This window comes from Athene cunicularia, assembly GCF_003259725.1.
Source record: "Athene cunicularia isolate RWA chromosome 6 unlocalized genomic scaffold, athCun1 chr6_part1, whole genome shotgun sequence".
NCBI lineage: Eukaryota > Metazoa > Chordata > Aves > Strigiformes > Strigidae > Athene > Athene cunicularia.
In genome coordinates this window covers 8,623,052-8,635,669 of record NW_020799105.1, presented here as the reverse complement: position 1 = coordinate 8,635,669, position 12,618 = coordinate 8,623,052, and the positions used below count along the sequence as shown (strand labels likewise).

Here is a 12,618-nt window from a genome sequence, read left to right as displayed (position 1 = left end):
TTAATATAGAAGTAGGCAATACCAAAATATTTGCCGTATGGATAACAATCTTCCACTCTTAATTAAATATTTGCACATTTGTCATAAATACTTTAATCCTGAAATCACGTGAGCTATAGAAGGAATTAAATCAACATACAGTTACATAAGAACAATTTGCTGTTTCCGTGTTTAATTCAATGAAAAGCAATTGCTTTCATAGAACTTGTACATTATTACAGCAATCTCACAGTATAATCCAGTAATTTTGTAGAAATTCCATAATTTTGTTTCAATTAACAGCACAGTCTTAACCACTTCTGTTCATAATAGGTCCTTACAAGATGGATGTACACAGTCAGGAAGGGTTATCGAGATATCACTTACCATAACTGGCGACATGGATTCAATGTGGGACAAACAATGTTTACTCTGCTGATGGTAATGTTGCTAATATTAACCTTACATTAATTAATATTTAGCTTTCCTTTCAATTCCAACTGGAAAATTCATGAAGGAGAACACTCAGAATTGTCTGTTTTCTTTTACAGACAGGCAAAATAAAGAAATACTATACTGATCTAGAAGCCTTTGCCATGGTTGCTGCTGCTTTCTGCCATGACATTGATCACAGAGGGACCAATAACTTGTATCAAATGAAGTAAGTACAACTGCTTAAATGTATGGAAATGTAGTATTTTTAGTGGCAAATGAAAAAAACATGTCAAAACTTGTGAAAATACAAGGTATATATTCCATATTCAACTGGTATGGAAAAACATTTACCCTACAGAAGATTTCTGCTTCAGAGCATTTGTCATGACAGCTGAAACACAAAGACAAAATGCAAAAGCAGAATTCTTAGAAGGATCTCCTTGAGCTGCAATGATTTTTAAGAGAGACTAACCTCTAGCAATGTTTGGATTGTAGCAGAGTCTCATGAACATGAGGCCACAAAGAAATGAGAAAAGTAAATTCAAATTCCTAACTGGGTTACTTTTTTTTCAAGTCAGAGCATAAGCACTTTTCTGGAGAGGGATTCAGGATGTGAGCTGGAGAACACAGGTTTCTCAGAATGTCATGTGTACCAGAAGATTATAGCCATTATTTTCTGAGTACAGTTTCCCACGAACTGTATCTCCAGAGTGATTCATCCTCCTCCTCTGACCCTGGATACACTCCTCCCAGGAGAGGTATTTCAGCCTGCATGCTAGAGCAGTGACGCGAGGGGATTTTCTGATTATTCTCAGGGATTCTCCAGGTGACATAGGAGAGAGAGAATAACAGATGCTGATTCTTCTACAGCAGACTGCCTCTCATCCAAATAAGTTTAACGGGGGGTTTAAATCTTCCTAGTTCTGTTCTTCTCTAGCTGAAAGCCCTCTACGCAAGGACATATGCAGAAAAGCTATTTATAAAAGTTATCAGGCTTTACAACAACAGTCCTAATCACAAGTCAGAAAATACAGGTATCATGTATCAATCTGCCTTGGGTTATCCAAGGAATGGAGTTATTAGCTGACGGAAGAAAGGAGGAAAATACACTCCCAAACATGCAGAACCACCTGGAGCCTACGTAGATAGGACACTTCTCCCTTCCTCCCACTACCGTAGTCTGATGCAGAATTTCCTCTGCTTGAAGCTTAGCCCAATGTCAGAGGGATGCATTGAGCTCTGTGATAAGACTGAACACACCTGAGCTGTCGGGACTTGCACAGTCCATAAAACAGTGATTTTGAGGGGAGGAGCCCAAGGGCATTAGAATAATTAAACTCCATTATACTGTTATTTTAAATTTAACTTACTTATAGTAAGAATCACAGGGGACTTGACCCATGGCCATTACAGACAGACAACAGTTAAAAAGATGTGCCACAGAATAAATGAAATTTAGATAAAGGCTACTTTTAAAGTACGCAGAAGGTGTGTAGATTAAACAAACAGCAAAACTGAATGTGCAAGACCAATAGAGGCATGTTTTAAAAACAACAGGTTTTGGGTTTGAGGCATCTAACCACGTCTTTGACTTTAGTGGGCACTGAACACCCAGTGCTCTCCAATTGCCATCATTAGTCACAAAAGTGAAGGCAGACAAGTTGGTTGTTTTTTTTTTTTTCTCTGCATCATACCAATAATTACAATACACAGATCAAACTGTTGAACATGCAGATCAGAAGCATTTTAGTCCTAAAAATATGAATCCTGAATAAAAACTATTGTCTCCAAAATACTATAAAGAATTGTTTATTTTTCAACAGGTCAGCTGCTCCACTGGCAAAACTTCACGGCTCTTCCATTTTAGAAAGGCATCACCTAGAGTACAGTAAAACTCTACTGCAAGATGAGGTACGTCTGGATGAACCTTCTGTTCACAGTGATCAATACAGAGGATCCAATTAAGTTATGATGTTCCAAATTTGACCATGTCTCACTCATTCATTCCTCTAGGTCCGGACTAAGAAATTATGCTAAAATTTGGAAGTTTAAGCCAAATCCTTTTTCATTGTCCACTTTTAGAGACACATCAGTAAATCCACCAGAAATAGACTCACTTAAGATAGAAAGGCTTTTCCTCTGGGCCTCGCTCACACTCAGGTTTTTTTCAATTTTCAGGTTGAAACCAAAGCAGAAAATACAATACATACATACAAAATGTAATTAAATTGCTGCCCTTTGTTCATGAGGTCTGAGTTCAGCTGAGGAACAAAGGGATGGAGCTCTTTATGGAGGGCCCCTTACCCGCAGCCCAGACCCCCTCATGCCTTACCTTGCTAAAACACAGAAGACGGTATCATGAGGCTCTGCAGCAGCTCCCATCTTCCAGATCTTCCCTGAATTAGGCTTATGCCCTCAGCTGCCCTTCCCCAGCAGCCACGAAGGTGAGGCTCCCCACCGCAGTCTCTTCAGGCTCAACAAAATGGCAGCAGCACAGCCCATCAGGACCCTCTGCCCCACAGAGTTCTGCTCCTCCAGCGGGGCTCAGTCATCCTTCCCTCGGCACCTGGCTCTGTCCTGGCTACAGACTATTTAGAACTCCTTAATAGATATTTTGTAAGGAAATAAGAGATTTAACAGGCAAGGCTTGAACACATGTGCCACTTCCATCCCACTTGTTCACAGCAACGTGGCAGGCACCCACTTCCACCCTCATTTTTCCTTTTCTAATCCTGTGGTGGTGCTATTTCCTGACTTCATGAGGCCTTACACCAGCCAGTAGCACAACGATCATAAAAAACCCCAGAAGATCTATGATTTAAAAAAATAAACCAACACACCTTTACCTTTATTCATGGCAATGTACTTTTTCAAATGTGAGATGCTGGGGACTGAGCCCTGCTCTTTGCTGGAGCAGCTGTCAGGACCTCTGGAGGCTCTCAACAGCAGCATCGCTGCACCCTGTGCTCTCACAGGTATTGCCCCCTCAGCTAAAGAAAGGAAAACCAGGACACTTAGAAAAATGCTGAGTGTAATGGTCTCATTCCCTTTGCCTGAGGAAAAGGACATTGCACTTACTATGGTAAGTCCCTAATAGGACTGCAGGCAACCGTGCTGACTCAGGTTAATGGGAGGAAAAGGTGTCTACTGTGAAGCTTTAAAAAGTCTACTAAAATCAGGTTTATGGAATATGAACTGTAAAGAAATTATGAACTACCATCTCGTTACTAATTTCATGGAATACAGGTGGTTTTCTTTGGTTTTAATTATATACAGCAACAACAGGACTTGCAACTGTTTGAGTTACTGTGGATTTAGTTATTTATGCAGCCTCTGGGGCACCATCACACAGTTAATTAGCCATTTATTAGCCATGAATAAGGGCCATCTTCACCAACTGAATAATTTCTCATTGATAGCATTATTTTAATGTAGGGACTGTAGTTGGCCAATTTTGTCACACATTCTGTGAGACAACCTGTATAGTACAGATTAAAGATAGTGTTATAAAAGGAATTGAATTTGTAAACCTTCCATCTTTCAGAGTTTAAACATCTTCCAGAACCTAAATAAGCGCCAGTTTGAAACCGTTCTGCACTTATTTGAAGTTGCAATAATAGCAACTGACTTGGCTTTGTATTTCAAGTAAGTACTAAATCCTGTATAAATTCCTACTGAAAAAAATGTCAATCCTATAGAATTTATAACTATACTTTTTAGTTGTTTATATGCAGAGTACAGAGATGTTTATATGGCGAATACAAAGCTATATTTAAAATTGCTTTTAAGTCTAATTCTTGTAAAAAACCATGACAGTCTTAGATTCATGAAAAGCTTTCAAATTAGAGACCACATAGATGTATATAACACTTAAGTATACATTTAGTAGGTGATTCAAATATGCTTTTAAATTACAGCAAACACTGTATTTCAGGAGTGTGGATTCTTTAGCCTGATCGTAAGTTTGCATGCAGTGTGATAATCAACGCACAATTACTCATACTGAATGGGATTATGTTTATGACAGAAATTAAGATGCTGGTTTATAAAAAAAGCTGCAGAAATCAACTGATCGCAATGCTAAATATGCTAAAGCCTCCAAGTATGAAATCATCCATTCTGTTCCTAAGCTACTGACTTAATGTGCTTTTATAATGGGTATTTTCCTTAAAGATATATGTAGCCTTTTGTTTTGGTCCAGATGTCTTATGACTAGGGCAACTTAAAGTCAGGAGACAGGAAACAATTCAGTACGTTGTTCAACAGCAGTTAATAAATTTTAGTGAACAGCAATTCCATTATTTCATTCATTCTAAATGCAAATTAGAAGATTTATTAAGCGATAGTAAGACATGTTTTTATTTTGAATGTTCTCAGTCAGGTCTTAGTGCTTCTTTGGATTTTTGAGGGGAGGGAGTCAAAGAATATTTATTAGTATTTGCTTCTTTCCCCAATTCATTATGTTACAGGAAGTAACACACATGTAATACTAAAGACATCCCAAACAGTTTAATATGAAGTTAGGAAATTGGTTATGTTTCTTTGTCAGGAATTCTGACATAAACCTTTACATGTCACTTGTATATAGCAAAATCTAAATGTGCTAGGTTACCTGAAAAGTTTGAGCAAAATGGGAAGAAGGTGTCACTTCGATACTACAATGACTAGGATGGTTACTTTGGATAAGCATAAATATAAAAAATATGGTTTTCTATTTCATTTGTAATGTAGGAACTTTTGTTCACTAATACGTGGTTTATTGCTATCTTAACAGGAAAAGAACTATGTTTCAAAAGATTGTGGATGCAATTGAAAAAATGGAAACTGAAGAGGAGGCAATTAAATATATATCTATCGACCCAACCAAAAAAGAAGTCATCATGTAGGTGTTTAATATTCTACTCTTTGTTCAATCAGTTATCGAAGACCAGATTTAAAAATAATTTGGGCACCTAAACATGTAAATTAATACTTGGTGTTATTGTCTAATGATGAGCATAACCATGATTTTAAATCAGATGTCTACAATCTTCACAAAATGTACAAAATGCATGTCTTATGTATCTAAAGTCCTTAAAAAAAAGACGGGGTTTTTTGGTGGGTTTTGGGGGGGGGCGGTTGGTTTTTTTTTTTGGTATCCTCATCCTAATTACACTCCTGTTTTGTTTTGTGTTTTCAAAGGGCTATGATGATGACTGGATGTGACCTGTCTGCAATAACCAAGCCTTGGGAAGTACAAAGTAAGGTAGGTACTTCTGAAGACAATACTGCATTTGCTATCTTTTTTACTGCCTATCTGATGCATGATCATTTAAAAAATTTTAAACATCAGTTGATAGGTATTTAAGTATCTGCATGCAACTGCAGGCTCTAGAAAACCTCTATTTTGCTGTCACTGTGAGTGTAAGGGTTCCATGATGCCTCTCCTCAACCACTCTACAGTTGTTCCACCCTTCTCTACTTGCCCTTCAGCTATAACTAGCATCTCTAATTCTGTCAGCTGGTCTAGCTACCCTTAAATATCACTCAGTTATTTTTGTGATATCCAACATTTGCCGCTTTTCAGCAATTTTTAAGGTTCAGATTTAACAATAGTATGATTTGAATTGTGTCTATTCTGTAGATCTTGGTGTCATTGCAAAGTAGCTTAAACACACTAAAAATAAATTCTGTAGTACAGTGTGACACTGTTTTGTATGTAAGTACTTCAAGTACTCCAGTATTTACTGACCATCCTGCTGAAGCTCATCACTCAGCCTTACAGGAGTAAGTTTTAACAATGCATAATTAAAATACAACTGCAAGATGATTGTGGAGTCTTCTAAGTAATACACATTACAGGCTCTAGAAGACTATTACATTGCTGATATTTTCTTGTTTCCGTTCACAATAATCTATTATTACTCAGCATACACCAGCATATAACTTCTGGAAAAAGCCTCAAGTATACCAGAGAGTGTCTAATTTTTTAAAGAAATGCTTGTCTATCTCTACAGGGATTAGAGAGTGGAAATCTCATTTCTGGAGAACTTTTTAAACTACTCAAACATAACGCTAGCAAGAAATAAGTCCTCTCTTTGTGGAAGGGAAGTTAGTAATAGTAGTTAACAGTAAACAGTAATATGCCAGTTCTCAGTTAATCAACATTTTCACATTTTCTGGAAAACCTTGTTCTTTTATTTATTTATTTAAATTTACTGCTTTCTGCTGACACTTCCATTGAATTGTGATTATTCAGGTTGCCCTCATGGTTGCAAACGAATTCTGGGAGCAAGGCGACCTGGAACGAACTGTGCTACAGCAACAACCAATTGTAAGTACTAAATAATTTAACTGTGTTAAGCAATATCAACTTTTATTAAAACATTGGATAGATAATGGTCCATGATGCTTACTAGATCATTACACCAAAAAGCATATCTACATAATCTAAATTACTGCTATTCTGTTCTAGCCTATGATGGACAGAAACAAAGGAGATGAACTACCTAAGCTCCAAGTTGGTTTTATAGATTTTGTGTGTACATTTGTGTACAAGGTAAGAATTTTTTTTTGTTTTCTTTCCCACTGCAGCAGTTCTGATAGCACAATTAGTGAAAAACTGTCACAGTTAAGAAATTCTAGACAGCAGCAGGACTCTTGGTCACAGGGTAAACAACTATCGCAATTGCCATGACTTTTCAATCTTTTGTTACATAGAAGAATTGCTCCCACAAAGCAAATTCAAGAGATGTGAAGTAAATTCATAAAAAGGGAAGATCTCAGTGAAACTTGAGGGTACTGAGATTTTGTTACTAACTTGAAAGACTGAGTTAGAAAGCCCAGCCTGATTCTCCACAGTCCCATTTAATGTAAGTATATAACATGTGAATGGTTACAGAAAGCAGTCAATGGCACAGCAAATAGGAAACTTTCAATATTCTGGAAATAACAGATATTCTGTATCTTCTGTAAGGCATTGAAATGCCAACATTATTAAACCCTGTCTAGCTTTTAATATTATCCCAAAATGTCATGCTGAAAAGTGGTTTGTAATATTTTAACATCTTCAGATACATCCTCATTGGCTTGGAACATACTACAGGATACTAGGCTTTTTTACTGTTGTGAATGAAAGTATTTGACATGGTTATGATTTATAGCAATTTAAGATTTATTAGTGGTATGAGGTAGATCAAAGGTTGAATTTTAGCAGCACCTAATGATTGATTGATTTAAAAATTAAGGTGATTTGGTAAAATATGATTAAAATAGTGACTTAAGATTTGAGAATGACAAGATTCACGTTAACTTACTACAAGGTTTTCTAGATGAAAGTGTGTATATATATATATATATGTATAAACACAAAACATACACACACATAAATAGCACAGAAATATTTGGATATCCAGTGAAATATATAGACATCCACACTCGTGAAGGCAAACATGCGTATTCAAGCACACAGATAAGTAAAGAGGTGGTTGGAAGAGGCTAGTCTCCTGGAGTTTGGAGCAAATACAGTGCACTGGTATTCCTCAAAGGGTGATAATTGAGCCCTGAGAAGTCTGACTTCACCCTGGCCTTTCATTAGCTTTGTGGGCAGATGATCTTCAAACCTTGAGGAGTCTGAGCCTGAGAGACGTACCAACTCAGGGGAGCTGCTGGTCACAGCACACTGTGATTCAGGAGAGCTCAAAGGTTCTCACTCAGAATCCTATTTATAGGGTCCAAGAAAATTGATTTTCATCAGGTACTTTTCCATTTCAGCCCAACTTGTATAACAGAATATTCTGGTATTTTCAACCAGATGTGCAGGCCCAGAACTTGCTAGATCTTGGAGTTGTGGTCTCACCCCCTCTGGGCCACAACCCAGGTACTGATGTATTAGGATGTTAGGAGGTGACTGATTGTTATTACCATTCCCAAGTGGTAAGGGAGGCAGGAACCAGGTGCATTAAGGGTCCACTGCCTTTGTTATTATTGTTCTCAAGTGGTAGGGGAGGGGGCAGGAACCAGGTGTGCTAAGGGAGTGACTTAACACTCTGGTCCACTACCTTTCCCAATTCATCTTAGGTTGCCATGTGGCATGAGGAAATTGCACCAAGCATCCCAGTAGAGGGTGGGAGTTGCACCACTGCAGTTGTATCCTGATAATAATAATCATATGATAAAATATCATGCATCATAGTTATAATTGTATTATGCGAATCAGACTATCATGTGTGGGATGAGGGAAGATACTAAAATGCGTAGTGTAGTTCAGATCTTTCCTAACTGACTATGTGCACAATAGGGCATTATTATCCCAACACATTATTTCCAATAATATGCCACCACTGCATGGCCAAAAGCGTGCTTTCAAATGTACACCAGCAGGTCCTCACACTTTTTAAAATTTTCTCTTCTGCAGAAAACCCACTACCAGAGAAGGAACAAGTGCTTTAAAAAAATGTGATCTTGAATAAAATTAATGAATCTAGCATACATACAGAATTAGATTTAATACAAAAATGAAAGCTAATGTTTCATGTTCAAAGCAGCAGTATTTCCATATATTCAGACTTCACATAACATCCATGTTTACAAATTTCTAATTTATTAATTCAAATTGTTTGTATAGGAATTTTCGAGGTTTCACAAGGAAATTACACCTATGTTTGATGGTCTTAAAAACAACAGGGTTGAGTGGAAAACACGAGCTGATGAATATGAAGAGAAGATAAAAGTTATTGAGGAACAAAAGCAAAAGGAAGCAGCAGCAGCTGCCAAAAAAGGTTAAGTAACTTCTGAGGTTTTCATTCATATGTATTTATAAGGCAGTCAAGATATTCTCTCAAATTCACACATGCAGTGCACTTGCTCAATATTCTATTAAAGTTTATACTAATGGTATGCGAGTTCTCAGTTAGCCAAATTAGCTAATTTACTGGGAAGAGAAGTAACCTTAAAGTTTACACAAATCCAGTACACTGACCTTATTTTCTAAACTGTAGAATTATAGAAAATGTGACCATCACAGAAGTGAAGTGAATGTAAAATTTCTGTTGTCTTAAGATTTAAAACTGAATGTAATTAAAAATTTATCTGTGAATGCTGCAGTCACCTGAAATACCAGAGGTGTATCAAAATTCTGTGTGGCATCAGCCTCAAATGTATTCAGGTGCTTTCTTTAAGATGAAAATGAAAAGCATGAAGAAAAGAGATGGGAATGGATAGTGTGCATTTGGAACATAAAAAAGCAGTGCAAATTCACACTTCTCTTCCAAGTTTAAGATAAAGATTTTGGCTCTAGCTCCCTACCATCAGTTTCTTGGCTGAAATACACTCTCTCATATTACAAATTTAACACTAATCTTCCTAAAACAGCCCAAGTCCTAAAACTGAAAGTATGGTTCTGCGTATGATAACCTAGAAGAAAATCTGATTTTATAGAAACTGAAAACCTATCACTCAAACGTAAGAATGAGTGAGTTACTTTTATTCTATATTGCATGTGGAACAGCAGGTCAACAGCTCCACCAATCTGCTGAGATGACTGAAAAGGTTCAGAGATTAAAATGCATGTGATTCCTACAGAATGATTTATTGTCAGCTAGTTTGAAGAAGTTATCTTACTCCAAGTGTGTGTTTCACAGCTTTAAAACATAAACCAGTACTGAATAATTTATTTGTTAATCAGTGTCTGTGGGAAATAGGTGAGTATTCTTCACATTCCACACAAAAGAGAGACTAATCAAGGCCACCCATCAAGTTACTGTCAATGTGGAGTGGAACTATAAAGTTCCTAGCTCTTAAAATAAATTGTATTAGGCTAAAATTAAAAAAAAAAAAAAACCTGTTGCTGCAAAGAGGTTAAAAAAGGACTGTAAGTTACATGATTTAATCAATGCAGATTTTTGAAAGAGAAGTTTAATAAAATCAAATATTATCATTGTAATAAAATTACAAGAAATATTTTCACCTGCTCATGCTGTGCTATTACTTACACACACTTTCACAGAAATCGTGCCCACCTCATTTTCTCCCAAATTTATTTTTAAAGACGCTTTTTTGCAATTAATCATATAATCTTATTTAAGATTAATTTATTGCTGAGAACTAGCTGGTTTTGAGTATGAACAAAGTACTCTTTCCTTACATTGGAATGTAAGTATCTGAACTTCACAGCAATACCAGTAAAATAAAACAAACCAACCTTCTTATACATTTGCTTTCTTGGCAAAAAGTATAGTTAGTAAAGCCTGATCCTATACCCTTAAGCATAAGGTTCTCAAATAAAAATTAAATTATACATTTAGGAAGACTTGGGTATTTTTACTCCCACTTGAAGTTAGGACCATCTTACATCATGGGTATTCTGGAATGATTTAGTCATTGGCTTAAGGAAAGAAGTATTTTCCCACAAGGAACCTCACCTAGGCAAGTATGAACAGACTGATTTGCAGGACCTAAGGATCTGACCTTTGCATGTCATAACTGGTATCACAAAATGTAAGTGAATTATTTTGCATCTTTTTAAATGTGCACTGGAATGAGGTCATGCACATTTGTGAACAACAGATCTGACACTGTCAAATCAAGGCCATGTAAACATATGGGTTTGTTAAGTCAGTTCATACAAACAATAATTTGATACATGCTGAACCATGGTGATTCCTCTAGATCACACTGACCTGGCTATTCTTAGCCATTCAGCAGACAGAAAACAAAATAAACATATTTGCTGAACCACTACAGTGGAAAGTTCAGAACAGAAACTAAACCAGAATACAGTACTAAACTAAGGAAACAAAATACACAGTAACATAGTGTTGATTATATCCACAAATTACAGAAGGTAGGACACTGATTATGTGACATGTTTCAATGCAGGTGGAAAGGGTCGAAAATGACCTAGTAACATGGTGATCCACAGCTTTCAAATGTAAGTTTTAATTCTAATATTGGTATCTTACCTTAAATGAACCTGGAAACACAATTTATTATATTGAAAGAATCTTAACTACAACCAGTGAACATCTGTGGAATCATTTGAGAGACAGTAACAGAATCAGTAGCTATAGATAACAAACATAAAAAGTCTCTCTCTCTCGGAGTTGGTAACTACAAAGGGATTCATGCAAGGCTGGATAAAGGCTTATACAATTAGGTCAAATTAAAGTTTTTGTATCATCCGTTTCAAGAACAGATTCACAGATTATATTCATCTAAGAGTTTCTTTTGCATGGCTTGCATACCTCAGTTTTGTATGTGTGAGATAGAGTTAAATATATTTAAGTACCTAAACTTTCCAGCAAGAGTGGTTCAGTGTGTGTTTGGTCCTTTGAGAAATGTTGGTATCAGCTGATACACTATATACACATATGTATATATAACATGTGTTACTGTTTCTTTTCCATTTTCCCACCAAGTAGCGAAAGCATGTTCAATTTTCAGAAGGTCAAACACACATAATATGCATACTACAAAAGCAACACCTTTTTAACAAGAAATTAGAGCAGCTAAAATTAACAGAAAATACTCACTTTACTTTCTTTCTCCATTTTTTAGATGGAAATGCAGCTGGAGGTAGTGGCGGAAGTGGAGAGGATGGGAAATCCAAAACATGTGTAATTTTGTAATTCTTTGTCTCAGACACTATTTTCTGCTACAGAAAAGACACCTAGAAAAAACTTCAGTGAGCCCCAGTGGACTTCTGCTTCGCATAGAATAGTATAGATCAATCTCTTAACAGTCCTTTAAACACTTGCCATTTGTTGGAAATAATTTGTAATGGAGAAAGCAAACAGTTAAAATTAAAAACTGGAAAATTAAAAGAAAAATAATGGTGCAAAAGGAGTTAACTGCACTCTATATATTTTTTCATGTCACTCAATATATATACTACATTTTTATTAAAATATGTAACTTCTGCACACTGTCCAGAAAAAATATAAATTTAGACAGATCTTATATGAAATTGCTGAATGAAGTCTCACATGTACAATTCAAACAAAAAACTGGTATTTTAATAACTTGTATATTTAGGTTTTTATACTATGTGTATTTCCTTAATCTGGAATTGTCTTTTTTCTTCATTCTCAATACTATATAAAGTTCTAGAGTAAACATCTTCACTTTAGGAATGCTCAACACAATTCTCTGGCTCATATATACAAAAAGCAGGCTCACGGTACATGGTATTTTTTCAAAACTACCAAGGATAAATTTAAATTGTAG

General features: G+C 36.1%; 2 protein-coding genes across 3 annotated transcripts in view; one reads left to right on the top strand and one right to left on the bottom strand.

Annotated features, from left to right (window-relative positions):
- RBP4 (retinol binding protein 4) overlaps positions 1 to 12,035 on the bottom strand; it is a 44,272-nt gene extending 32,237 nt beyond the window's left edge. The window contains exons 1-2 of the mRNA XM_026851099.1: positions 11,925 to 12,035; positions 2,747 to 2,995 (exon numbers count right to left, since the gene is read on the bottom strand). The gene's annotated coding sequence lies outside the window, so the exon portion shown is untranslated. The remainder of the gene's footprint in view (positions 1 to 2,746; positions 2,996 to 11,924) is intronic.
- PDE6C (phosphodiesterase 6C) overlaps positions 1 to 12,237 on the top strand; it is a 28,269-nt gene extending 16,032 nt beyond the window's left edge. Inside the window, exons 13-23 of one of the 2 annotated variants that reach the window (XM_026851079.1) lie at positions 313 to 420; positions 531 to 640; positions 2,238 to 2,325; positions 3,959 to 4,059; positions 5,189 to 5,296; positions 5,596 to 5,659; positions 6,653 to 6,727; positions 6,869 to 6,952; positions 9,020 to 9,173; positions 11,272 to 11,323; positions 11,950 to 12,237. In XM_026851079.1, coding sequence (XP_026706880.1) covers positions 313 to 420; positions 531 to 640; positions 2,238 to 2,325; positions 3,959 to 4,059; positions 5,189 to 5,296; positions 5,596 to 5,659; positions 6,653 to 6,727; positions 6,869 to 6,952; positions 9,020 to 9,173; positions 11,272 to 11,291 — 912 coding nt within the window. In that variant the 3' untranslated portion in view covers positions 11,292 to 11,323; positions 11,950 to 12,237. The remainder of the gene's footprint in view (positions 1 to 312; positions 421 to 530; positions 641 to 2,237; positions 2,326 to 3,958; positions 4,060 to 5,188; positions 5,297 to 5,595; positions 5,660 to 6,652; positions 6,728 to 6,868; positions 6,953 to 9,019; positions 9,174 to 11,271; positions 11,324 to 11,949) is intronic. The other variant, XM_026851078.1, reaches the window with a different exon arrangement.
- Positions 12,238 to 12,618: the final 381 nt, after the last annotated feature.